We start from the raw sequence: 14,389 nt of genomic DNA, 5'->3' as shown, positions 1-14,389 counted from the left end.
AGTAATCAGATAGCTGAACGTGCAATCAAGGTGATGCAAGACCTGTATGCTTCCTGCAGAAAGAAAGACAAACTGCAACTTCGATTCATTCTAAGTAATAAGCGCTAGACTCTTTATGAGACGTGAGCATCATGTGACCCATGTACTAAACACAGTAGGCCTATAGACACAGACAGTTATGTATATTGTTGTACTAGACGCTTTGATACTGTTAATTTTGTAATACTTGTATAATTATATATCACATAATGTTTTTTGTTATATCACAGTACATGTTGCATAAATAAATAAAATAACAACAGGAGTATGACTCTTACAACATCTTCAGCCTTTAATATTCATTTACTGTACAAAAGTGTACCTATTCAAAATTCTATTTTTTGGTTTTGGGGTGACCTTTTTTCAAAATATGTCAAAATGAAACATCTATTCGTTCTTTTTACATAAAAGTTCATTGAATTACGATACAGGCCTAGTAGGTTGCAAAAAAGTCATATCCCTAATATATATATATATATATATATATATATATATATATATATATATATATATATATATATATATATATATATATATATATATATATATATATATTAGGGCATCCCAAAAAACAACGTTTTTGAAAAATGTATGCAGAGACCCCCTTAATGTGTTCTATCTAATACAAAAACACTAGATTTAAAATTTTTTTGAGTAAAAAATATTTTAAGGGGTCCCTCAAGACCCTTGAATATTTAATGAGTCCCTAATATTTTCAAAAAAAAGTTTTTAAAAGTATGTCAACCTGGTACTCAAATGAAGCAAAATTATATAAAAATTTAAAAAATAATATTTAGTTTGGAAAAATTTTAACTTATTTATCAAAATTGTCATAAAAATACATAAAAAATGCATTTTTTTGTTTTTTGTTAAAAAAACGTAATTTTTCATGTAATAAAACCAAAAATAACAATTCTATATTTGAAATCTATATTATTTTTGAAATTTTTATATAATTTCGCTTCATTTGAGTACCAGGTTGACATATTTTTGAAAAATTTTTTTTTTGAAAATATTAGGGACCCATTAAAAATTCGAGGGTCTTGAGGGACCCCTTAAAATATTTTTTATTCAAAAAAATTTTAAACCTAGTGTTTTTGAATTAGATAGAACACATTAAGGGGGTCTCTGCATATATTTTTCAAAAATGTTGTTTTTTGGGACACCCTAATATATATATATATAAGGCCTTGTTTTGAAGCGTGTTTTGTGTTTTGAATATATATATATATATATATATATATATATATATATATATATATATCAGGCCTTGTTTTGAAGTGTTAAGCTGCTAACAATTTATGTACGCATAAAGCAATTTTACGTATGTCTAGAGCGATTTCCGTAAAGCAACTTTTTATCATTTTTTAACTTATTTAAAAATTATGCTATAAGCGGTAAGATAAAAAAAGTAATCTTATAAAAAAACATTAACTTTTGAATGACTATTATGTAAAAAAGTTGCAAAAGTTTGAATGAAAATTATGTTAGATATAAGTGCTATTTACTAATGAAAAAAACTCAAATAAAATTAAAAATAACAAAAACTTAACCTCTATTAAGCTAATTATTTTATTGAAATCAACAGAAAACAAAATTGTTTATAGTTAAAGATAAACTTTTTTTTGTAAACAAAGTTATTAAACGAAACATAAAAACAAACATAAAAGATATAATTATATAAAAATAAAAGAAATAATAAAAACTTTTATTTATATTGCGAGCACAAGAATATTTACAACATATACAACTTTTGATTGCAATAAAAAAAAAATTTACTTAAATTTCTATTTACCAATAAAAAATAAATCAACAATTAAAAGAAAGTTAAATTTTATTTTAACTTTATTTTATATCATGATATTTTTAATTTTATTTTGTTTTTATTTTATTGTGATGATTGACTTCTTCGCTTGAAAAAATTTTATACACTTTAAGCTTGAAGAAAGATAAATAATATAATTTAACACAAATAAAAAAGATATAATTTAAAACTAATTTAATAAAAATATTTAATTTTATCCTGATAAAAAAAAAAAATCCAACTTAATTTTGATTGGCCCAAACATGCCCCTTTGAAAATAAAAAGAGTAAAAATAGTCAAAACTTTTTGGTTTGATGGAGAATATATGCAACTTGATGGAGAATATAAGCAGAAAAATTGTTTAGGAGAATAAAAAATTAAAGTGACAAAAAAAGAATATAGATGTCTCAGGAAAAAAACAACAATAATAGCTTATATATAAAAAAGAACATATTTTTATAACCTATCAAATAAAAATACTTCAAGTAAAAATCTATTCTCATTGGTAAACAAGCTGATAAAACTCAAGAATATGTAGTACCAACAGCTGATTCAAACAATAACTAGCTAACAACTTAAATAATCATTTTACTGAGAAAATCAGAAAACTCAGGTCTTGTCTTCAAATATCCCAAACAAAGAAAAACACATTAGATTATAATGGTCAGTTTTTAAGAAATTTTGATCTAACAACATACGAAGAAATTTACAAAATCACCATGTCATTTGAAGTAAAATATTCTCCTGATAATCCGATTCCAGCATATCTACTACAGAATAATTTACAAACATTTATACATATATGGATAGAAATAGTTAACCTATTGCTAGAATCAATCAGCATGGATTGTCTAAAAAGTGCTACATTACTTCCAATAGTAAAGAAGTTAGACTCTCCCACAGATACTGAAAACTTCAAAAATTGTAGACCAGTCTTTAATTTAGTACTCATTAGCAAGCTAATAGAAAGAGTAGTTTCCAATCGTCTTGATTCCCACATGACAACAAACAATCTTCATATAGAACATCAATATGGATACAAAAAACATCACTCAACCGAAACACTTTTACTTAAGCTTACCAAATATATATTTGAACTCTTTGATAAACATACACCTTCAGTACTAATGTTACTTGATCTAAGTGCTGCCTTTGACACTATTGATCAGCAAAAACTACTTGGACTATTAACCAGTGAAATAGGTATAATTAATATACCTCATAAGTGGTTCAAATCATTTTTAGTTAACCATACACAAAAAGTTAAAACTGGTAACTTCCACGAACCAAAATCTAAAATATGGAGTACCACAAGGTACAGTCCTGAGTTCAAAACTCTTTAATATCTATATGAGACCACTATACAAATATTTGAACATAATCAATGTTAAAACTTTTGGATACTCAGATGATCATCAAACTCTAAAAGCATTCCTTCCTTCATCTCAATACAAGAAATTGTATTGGCTGAAAATTAGAGATAGAATATATTTCAAGGTCTTTTTAATAATGCACAAACCTATTATTCTGGAAGCACCAACCTTATTATACAATTTAATTCATTACCAAATATCAGAAAGAACACTAAAATTAAAGGAAACAAAATATAGCAATTGTTTTGGTAATCGAGCATTATCATTCTATGGTCCTAAACTTTGGAATATACTTCTAACTATCATCTGTGATGAAAAAAACAATTATTTGTAGGAAAAAATGAAATCTTATTTAATGGTGAATGGTGAACTATTTCACCAGAAAACTCTTGAGTTAATACTTGGGTTTAACTTAACTATCAAATTTATTTTAAAATGTTGTTCAATATTTAAGTTTTACTTATTCTTAAAAAAAATTACCTCATTTTTATCGCAATTGTTTTTTTTTTTACTCAAAATTAAATTTTATTTAAACGTGTTTCATCAAAAATTTGCACAAAATGTTTAACTTTTAAAGTTTAACTTTTTTTATATAAAACAAGTTATAGCACAGCGATTATTTTTTAATAAATGATATATGCAGCAATATAATTTTAATAAATGGTGTTTGGAAAATAATATTTGCTTTCACAATAAAATTGCTAACAAAATAATAAACTTTTAATAAATAAAGTAAATAAATAAACATAATATTTTTTATTGGTTACTCACTAGTTTTTTTAAAATAAAAAATCATTTTTAGTTGCAAAGCCACAATTAGAATTTAAGAAATAACCATTTTTAAAAATTTAACATATTTCAGTTCAAACAAGTTGGTCGTCCAGCGGGCGACTGAGAGTAATAATTTAGCTAATCTTGGTCGCCCACCAATATTTTGAGTCTTCCGTTATCATTAAAAAAAAAAATTATTTTTTGTCTTAAATGAGTTTTTTAATGTTTTCACTTGGAATAAAATTATATTTTCATATTTGATCAATATAAAGTTATAAAAAAGATTATTTATATTAATGATTATTTTTTATACTTCAGCGGTTATGATATGTTACATTTATTATAAGAAAACTATTGATGCATTAATAAAGTAGCGCTAAAAAAATGTCTTGGTATTTTATTTGCGTCACATTTTATGTAATTTAACTTTAAATAAGTCTTTAAGGACTTTTAAAAAAACATTTGAACTTTAAGGACTTTTAAAGAAACATTTTTTTTTAAACATTTTCGTGTTTTTATTGCACACTAGCTCTTTTAAAGAGAGAAAACTTTTTTTTTATAATTAAACTTTGAATGAACGATAATCGAAAGATAAAAAAGTTTTCAATCAAAGTTTTTTTGAAGTTATCCTTTAAAATCTAAATGTATCATTATATTTAAATTATTTTTAATAATATATCAATGTAATGTTTACTATTATAAAGCTTATAACAAAATGTGTATATTAAAATTTTTATTATATTATTTAAACAAAAGGTTTTCAACAAACGTTTTAACGAAACTAATTAAAAAAAAGTTTATTATTCAATTAAAAGCTTTTGATAAATAAACGTTTTAACATAAGAAATTTTTATAACTTTATTTCTTAAAAATAAACTTCAACAATCAGACTTTAAAAATGTCGCATTATTATTACGTTAGTTTAAAAAGTAATTATCAAAGCTTTTGTTGATAAAAAGTATTTTATTGATAATAGTCTTTCGAAAACAAAAAAACAAATTTACCTTCAGCGGCAAAAATATTTCTAAATGTAGAAATGCAAATGTGGCAAAAAAATTAATTTAAATAACGAGTAATTTAAATTTAAGTAATATGTTAATGAATGTTGTAGTAATATGTTAATGAATGTTAAGTAATATGTTAATGAATAATGAATCAAGAGTTTTGAACCAATTGAGTCACCCGGCCAGGCAACTCAGTTGCATCAAAACATTATTTTCAGTAGCCCTTCAAAAGATTCGGGTGGCATTTGCCAACGAACAACCACGAGTGTACACCATTGTATATATATATATATATATATATATATATATATATATATATATATATATATATATATATATATATATATATATATATATATGAGTTAGTAAAATAACTTATCTAATTTTTAATTGTCTTCAACAGCATGTTTTACCATCAGTAGGTTCATCAGGAAGCTGCCTGATGAACCTACTAATGGTAAAACATGCTGTTGAAGACAACTAAAAATTAAATAAGTGTTTTTACTAATTTACTATTGCTCTGTTCTCTAAGAACATTGAGCACTCTATTTGTAGAATACACTAACATTATATATATATATATATATATATATATATATATATATATATATATATATATATATATATATATACACCAATTGTTACCAAATGTTGCTCAGTCCATTCCTCTCTATCCACGTCTTCATTAGATGCAGAACAACTTTCATCACTTCCAGGATATCTCATATAATCATCATCGTAGTTTGCTTCATATTCATTATACTCATTATAACTCATTGCTTAATAGAATTATGTAACTATGGATACATTATATAACAACTATGTATAACTTTTTGGATATCTTCATTATAAAACAATTATGTATAAATTATTGGATATTTTTATTTTATAACAAAAATCTTAGACATACCTTTCCATATTTTTTTAATACTTAAAATAATAATTTTAAAAAATGTTGCTTTTATTTGATCATTGTGCTATGATTATTTAAAGGGTGTTAATAAAAGATAAAGATCAAAACATGAAGTACCTTTAGGTAAACTTAACCTAATATATATATATATATATATATATATATATATATATATATATATATATATATATATATATATATATATATATATATATATATATTAGGTTAAGTTTACCTAAAGGTACTTCATGTTTTGATCTTTATCTTTTATTATGTTTATTTTAATGCAACTGCATCTTTATCTACCATATCATAATCAGATCTACCATATAATAACCAAATAACAACTACCATATAATAAGTATCATAATATTTAATAATCTTATTTAAAAAATAACCATCATATTCAAGTCACAAGTGTTTTCCTAACTTTAATCCAGAATTTTACATAACACAAAATAGTAATTAATGCTGTTTACTTTAGAAAAAAGCAAAACAAAAGGTTTTCTTCAGATAACTTTACTTTAGGTAATTAAAAGAAAACTTATTAAACTTATTATTACATTCATTTTAATAAGTTTTTATTTATTTTTTAATTTTAAAAAAGAAAAAATTTAAGCATAAACTCATTTATTATTGTTTTAAGAATTTACAATAAAAAAAAGTTCCATAAAAAGAATTGTACAGATATGAGATTTAAATAAAAAGAATTGTATAGATATTACAGTTCCATCTGACTTACCAAATGAAAAAGTTTTGAGAAGAAGCCAAATAACAATAAATTTTGACATAAATTTTTAACCATTTAAAAATGCTTAAAAAAAATCAATGGACCAGCACATAAAAATACTGTTAAATCTTGCAACTACCAAATTTGTACTCTTCATCACATAAGTCGATGTCTCACAAAAGAAGCCACAAGCATAACTGTTGGTGATATTATTCAGGGTTCATGGCAATTTTAAAAATCCATTTTCCCTGAGTTTTCCCTGATTTTCACCCAATTTTAAGTACTTTTTCCCTGAGTTTGGGTGAAAAGTATAAAATTTTCCTTGTTAATGTTGAAGGATATAATACTTTTGCAACTAAATCCATGTTCCCCTAATATTTTTATCAGAATTTTAAAGAAATTAGATACTTCTTCATAATTAATTGATAGCAATCTGTTAAAATAAAAACTCAAAATTTGTATATTGCAAAATAACTTCAATTTATATATAAAACTAAAAGACATGTCCTGAGTTTTCCCTGATTTTAAAGATTTTTAAAAAAAGTTCCCTGAATTTTTCAGGTATTCCCTGACTTTTCAGAATTTAAAATCTTTTCCCTGGTTTTCCAGGTTTTCCCTGAGTGCCATGAACCCTGTTATTACCTCTCAAATTTTATCAGTTAATTACCAAAATAATCTTATAAAACTCCAAAGCATTCAAAATAGCTTATTTTGCATTGTTTCTCATTCTTCTTACCATTTAAAGCCAGAAAAACTTTTGGTTTCTAATCCATCAAAAAATGAGCTATAAGATATTAGTTAGTGCATATAAAACTTTGTCAACCAAATCTCTTGCATGACTATCCAAACTTCAAAACAAACATAAGATCATCAGACAGCTGTCAACTTACATGTCATTGACACAGAACTACCCTGGACTCAAAATCTTTCTTTATGACTGCACCTCAATTTTGGAATGGTTTATCTATGAACACACTTCAACCACTTTAGAAATATTCAAAAAAAAAAAAAATAATAAAACAAACTTTTTGTAGACACATCTCAAACTCATAGCTAACTTGTTCAGTGCTTCTGAAATAATGAATAAATTCTTCTGAATAAATTGAAATCACTATTGTGATTGCTGCAATTAATGGCACTTTAATATTACATATAAAAAAAAAATTTTTTCCTAATATTATTGTTATTATCATTACTATTATTATCATCACAATTATTATTGCTATATAACAATAAAAAAAAAAATTGAATAGACATAAATGTATATACAATTTACGAAATCTTCTGAGAGAGTTCTATTTGACTTATTAATTAAAAAAATGTTGAGAAGACAAATAAAAAATTTTGATAACAATGGCAGATTTTTAACCATTTAAAGATGCTTAAAAAAAGAGATATGATCCATTTTAATTAATTATCAAATAGGTATTTATATTAAAGAAATAATGTATTGACTGATACTCTCAAAATAAAAATTAAAAATACATACTGTACTCTAAATATGAACAAACTAGTGGTGAGAATTTTTAAATTGAATGAATTAAGATGCAAATCTGTTATTCCTTCTCTCTTGCACAGTTTAGACCTTGTTTCCTCACCTAAAGACAAAGCTGAATTGTTTGCTAAGAACTTTTCATCAATCTCATCTCTTGATTACTCTAATCACATCCTACCTGATATAGCCAACAAACAGGTTTATCCATTGGTTGCCATTCATATCACTCCAGCTTTTGTATCTAAAGTGATTTCCTGCTTAGACTCTTTTACAGCTTTTGGTCCAGACAACATACCCGTTATAGTCTTGCAGAAGTGTTTTCTAGAGCAGTCACCTATACTTTCAAAACTATTTAACAAGTGCTTATCAAAGTCTTGTTTTCCAGCCTGCTAAGAAGCGGTATTTGTTATCCCTATTATCAAAAATTCTGGAGAGCGTCAAACTACCGTCCCATTGAGTCTTAAATTAATAAACAATTTATCCCTCATCTTAAATCTAATAACTTTTTGATCATCAATATGGACTTTAATCTTCTCATTCTACTACTGATTTGTTAATAGTAATAACCGATAGGTTTTATAATGCATTAGATAGAAGTGGAGAGGTTAGGGCTATCACTCTTGACATTTGTAAAACCTTTAATAAAGTTTGGCATGCTGGTCTTCTCCAAAAGCTCTCTTCTTATGGTGTATCAGGTAATATTTTTAAAATTATTGAATCCTTCCTGTAACTTCAGGGGTTCCTTAAGGTTCTATCCTTGACCCTATTTTTATCCTTTCATATTATCCTTTTTTTAGTTTATATTTACGATCTTCCAGAATTTCTCACATTTATATTGGCATAAAAAGCCTATCTCTGATTTTTTAGAGGGGCATTTGAGCTTGAAAAGGATCTCACTTCTGCAACAGTATGGGGCTCTTAGTGGCTGGTGAATTTTAACTCAGACAAAACTCAATTTTTTTTTTGTAATCCTTATTGCAACAATCTAGATCTTCCTATATTTATATATGGTGATGTACTTGATAATCATCTACCCTTAGACTTCTAGGATTAACTCTTACTTCCGATCTTTCTTGGAAACCAATCTTTTGCAAAATTAGCATCTGCTAAGGTTGCATCTCTTTATCATGCTTGCCATTATATATATATATATATATATATATATATATATATATATATATATATATATATATATATATATATATATATATATATATATACATATATATATATATATATATATATATATATATATATATATATATATATATATGTATATATAATCCTCTATTAAATAATATAAATAAATCCTATTTATTTATTATTGAGCCCTCTAATATATACAAGAGTTTTTTATATTTTATTTGCAAATACAAAAATTAATAAAAAAATATAATAAAAGCCCTACTTTTTTTATTTGCCTATTACCTAATATCTTTAAATTGATCGCATTGTTATAAAACTAAATAAATAAAAACCAAATGGAAGCTAAACTTATTCTATTTAGATTCTTAGCTTAAGCGTGTTTTAAATATTTTTAGTTTCTTACTTCCAGCTTAGTTTTAAAGAAGTTTAATATAATAATAGCAAACTAAAACATTGTCATTCCTCTTTTTTAGACATAAAATAAATTCAAATTAGGAAAACTTCGACAAAGATAAACCTGAACAATCAAACGCTGAGTGTAGTTGCTTTGCTGTTATTAATTATTACATTAATGTTATTAATTATATACATTAATAACAAAGAATACTACATAGAGAAGAAACATTCGTTAAATTCAATACAACAATTTCCTATTCAGCTCATTATAACGTAACAACATTATAATGAACAAAGACAATGTAAGAATGTGTTTAACACCTTACAACACTCAAATTCTACACTTTATATATATCTTAAAAGTGTTATTGTTACAGCTTTATTTTAGTATTTCAAATAGTTCATTTTTTAGACCAGAAGATCTTGCAAGTGGGGTAAAGCTCCCAGAAATGGACTCTATCCAGCTTATTTAAATGATGCCTGCATGCAATTAGCAGCAGTTATATTTTTATCCAAAAAAATCCATTAACTTCACAATAGCTTCCTTTTACATTAACCCCTAAACTAGACTTAATTGAATAAATGCTAAACAATTCTGTTTTGCTATCAATCCTTACTAAAACTGTAATTCTCTCTTTTTTTGTAGATGCTTTTCCTTTGTTAACTCATTAATAATTTTTTTATTGAAATCTTTAAATCTGATAGCATCTGATAACATTTATATGCATTCCTTTATTTCTTTTGTCACAACAGACACTATGTTCTCAGCAGCTATATAAGATATACAACAATAAAAATTTGCTACAGAATCACCAACCATACAGTGGGGCAGAGTTGCCAACATAACATGTTGAAAATTTGTCATATTATGTCAAACTTTCAGCGTTTTAACTCATAATGATAAAGATCATCGACATCGATAAATATTGTTTTAAATTAGTTTTACTACTTAATTAACTACTATTGTTTTAAATAAACTTTACTGATAATTATTTTAAATAATATTGTTTGAATTTCGTTCAGACTCTTTGATATAGTTTAATTTATGTGTAATCCTTAGTTTTAATGCATCCGTCACAGACAATTTTTTTTTTTTTTTTTTTTTTTTATTGCTGTTAATCTTTACTACTATGCATCAAATAAACCATCCTCCAATATCCTCCAAACATTGTAAATCTACTGTTCAATGTATATAAATAACAACGTATCATCAATATTTTACCACTTTTTACCCTAAACAAAGTTATAACAAAAAATTGGTTTTCACTTTAGGGTCGCTTATCGAATAACAACGAATATTTCAAAAATATGTTACGAACACAAATATTGTCAACAATATCTTTCCATAGTTATTGAAACGGAATTGTCTAAATACAAATATATAAAAGTTATTTCATAGCGTGGATGGTGATGAACACTTCTGGCGCAGTAATTATCCACATGTTTGCGTTCTGTCTGAAACTCTGGCTCCGGTGTTCATTCACCCGTAAGTTTCTAAACGTATGTTTGTGGTCTGTCGAACCACTGCAGTCGTTCTGTCTGAACCACTACAGTGGTTCAGACAGAACACAAACCAGTGCACTGGTGCAGTGTTCATTCACCCGTAAGATGCAATATGTATGTTTGTGTTCAGTCTGAACCTCTGCGGTGTTTGCTCAAACTTAAGTTACTATGTGTATGTTTGTGTTTTACTTAAATCTCTGGTGTAGTGTAAGCTCGCTAACCAACAAGTGAGCCTAACAATGAAACTTACGCTCTCCATGATTTCCAGTATTTTGTTAGATTAATATCGTTAATATTTTTCCTAATGCATTTCAAAAGTTTCTTCCTCAATGTTTATAGTAGAGGAATTAACTTCTTTTAACTACTTCAGAACAGGTCAGGTTCAGGATCATCAGGGTCAACCTGCTACTGGTATCATGTAACCCAGTACTACCAGGGTTTGCTTACCTACAGTACTAGTAGGGTTTGCTTTTTTAGACAATGGGTGGGCAAAATAAACTTAAATTTTCCTACTTCGGGGCTCTTGGTTGAATAAAGGCTAGAGATAGTGTCTCGATAAAAGTATTCATCTTAGGTATATTATTTTATACCTAAGATATTAATTGCATTTAGCTGTCTTTTAGAAGGCCTCTAAAGCAAAGACTTTAGAGGTAAGCAGAATAATTCAGTTGACCAGATTCGCACCCTTTCCTCATTAAACCCAGTTTAATGGTTCTGAGACCGGCAGGTAGTAAGGTTTCCAGAACTTTGTGATAGCTCTCAGAGAGGTAGATTACATCAACAGCTGTAAAATATTAGATAATTAACTGTCCCATGTTGCCTTTGGATAGTGTGCTGTTAGTTCCTTTAGTGAGCATTGTCAAGGCCTCATAAAAAGCCCTACATTACAACTTTGGTTAAATTAGCAAAACTGTAACAGTTACACAGCTCATTGCTTGGGATGCCGTGCTCTATTTATAAATGAGTTAAGTTCTCTAACTTAAACCATGCCTAAAGTAATCTATAATATTAGACATAAAAACCATTACTACCATCTATCTGTTTTAATGTATTTTTCACAAACATTCGTGGTCTTCAAAGTAACTTTCCACTAGTTGAATCTTACTTCTTGCAAAACTCACCAGACTTGATTAATCTTTGTGAAACTATTTTAAATTCGGCTGTTTCTTCTTCAAATCTCAGCATTGATTGCTACTATCCTTTGATTCGTAAAGATTCCAATAGTCATATGCTTTGCTTGGGTGTATACTTACGCTTTCATCTATTTGTCACGAAATCAAGTTTAAATCATATGACCATTCTTTCATATGTTTCCGCTAGCACCTTTTCACTCCATAAACCTTTTCTTTGTTCTTTATAGTTCTCCTTCTTCTCGAAACTGCACTCTTTTAGATGTAATTTTTAATCAAATTGATCATGTGCCCTTCTTCTTTACTCCTCTGCCAATATTGTTATTATTGGTGACTTAACTCATCACACGGAATGACTTGGCTTTTACATCACTGACCTTGCTGGCACTAAACAGCCCTAAGGCTGACCAAAATTTTTTCTTGAAATTTTTTGTACAAGTCTTTAGGCAAATTTCTTTTCTCTCTCTTTCCTCACAAATGTACTTCCTACGTAACCTCCTAAATCCAGACAGGTATGGAAACTTTACTAAATCTTATCTTAGAAGTTAGTCTCTAGAGATTTTTGTAAAATCTTCAACAGCTTCATTAACAAAGGTAAGTCTAACATTCCATCTATAAATCATGGGACTGATCTATTACCTCTCCCAAGGATAAGGCCAAACTATTTGCAAAGTACTTTTCTTCTGATTCGACTCTTGAATCTTATAGCCATAATCTCCCTGATATTCCAGTTAAACAGGTTAACCCATTGTAAGACATTTAAATCACTTTAGCTTCCACTGCCAAAGCCATATTTCAATTAAACTCTTCTTGTGGTCCAGACAACATTACCGCCATTGATAAAACATTCCCGCCATAGTCTTACAAAAGTATTCTTCAGAACTCTTTTGACTGAGTCTTGTTTTCCTGCCTGCTGGAAAATGGTACTTGTTCAAATTTTTAAAAACTCTGAAGAACATCCTGATCCCTCCAACTATTGTCCAATCAGTCTTCTGTCTATTATTAACATGGTCTTTGAGCCTTTGATCAACAAATTTTTAACATTCTATCAAATAATTTCTCTGCTAATTAAATTGCTTTTCGATTATTTCGTACTACGGCTGACTTGCGAAGTTAAAGATTTTAATTGTTATAGAATTATACTATATATTATTTATGTTATATATTAAATGTTATATTATTTATTATATATTGAAAGAACTAATTGCTATAACAGAAAAATTCTATCGTGCATTAGATAGGGGCAGCAAGACAATGACTATAGTTCTTGATATATTTTAAGCTTTCAATAGGGCAACATTCTTCTTTATTTCCTTTAACTTCTGGAGTACCTCAATGTTCTATCCTTGGTCCTGGGTTGTTTTTTTATCTACATAAATGATCTTCCTGACAACCTTACATCTAAATTGGCTCTATTTGCTGACGAATTCAACTTTTTGACAAAAAACAGTCTTCTTTTTTCAATCACTTAAACAGGCAGCTGATCTTGAACCATTTCTCACTTCTGTTACAGATTGGAGTTTACAGTGGCTTGGACTTTTTTTTAACTCTATCAAAACTCAATTACTGCAAACAGCTATCGCAATACTGTCGATATTCTTATATTAATGAACCTCTGTCTTCTTTACCTCTTCTTGCACTATCCTTCACTACTGACTTTTCATGGAAACCATATATACAATTGATTGCTAAGTTAGCATCTGCTAAGATTGCTTCTTTTTTTTTAAATATTTTAATATACACTTGTTAGTATTTTACAATATAATGAGAGTAGATAAAAATTAATACAATTTATAAAGTAAGCAAATACTACAAACATATGAAAAAACAAGATAAATTTGTAAGAAGATCAGTAAGATCTTATCTACCCTTTTAGAACCTTATAGTAGTGTAATCTTATACTAGTGTAATCTTATGCTAGTGTAATCTTATACTAGTGTAATCTTATACTAGTGTAAACAAAATATTAGGTGATAAAGTAACTATTAGTAGAACAAAATAAAATATACAAATATATCACTTATCACATTATAATAAACTTATATACACATATCACTTTGTATTATAGGTAATAAAGTTTAATAT

General features: G+C 26.9%; 1 protein-coding gene across 2 annotated transcripts in view; it reads right to left on the bottom strand.

The window, feature by feature from the left end:
- The window catches only part of LOC136072071 (negative elongation factor D-like), a 37,566-nt gene extending 31,731 nt beyond the window's left edge, over positions 1-5,835 (bottom strand). The window contains exon 1 of one of the 2 annotated variants that reach the window (XM_065820206.1): positions 5,637-5,835. In XM_065820206.1, the coding sequence (XP_065676278.1) occupies positions 5,637-5,768 (132 nt within the window). In that variant the 5' untranslated portion in view covers positions 5,769-5,835. The remainder of the gene's footprint in view (positions 1-5,636) is intronic. The other variant, XM_065820207.1, reaches the window with a different exon arrangement.
- Between the last annotated feature and the right edge of the window lie 8,554 nt (positions 5,836-14,389).

This window comes from Hydra vulgaris, chromosome 15 (assembly GCF_038396675.1).
Source record: "Hydra vulgaris chromosome 15, alternate assembly HydraT2T_AEP".
Lineage (NCBI taxonomy): Eukaryota > Metazoa > Cnidaria > Hydrozoa > Anthoathecata > Hydridae > Hydra > Hydra vulgaris.
Note: the sequence above shows the minus strand (reverse complement) of the source record. Positions and strands in the feature narration are given on the sequence as shown.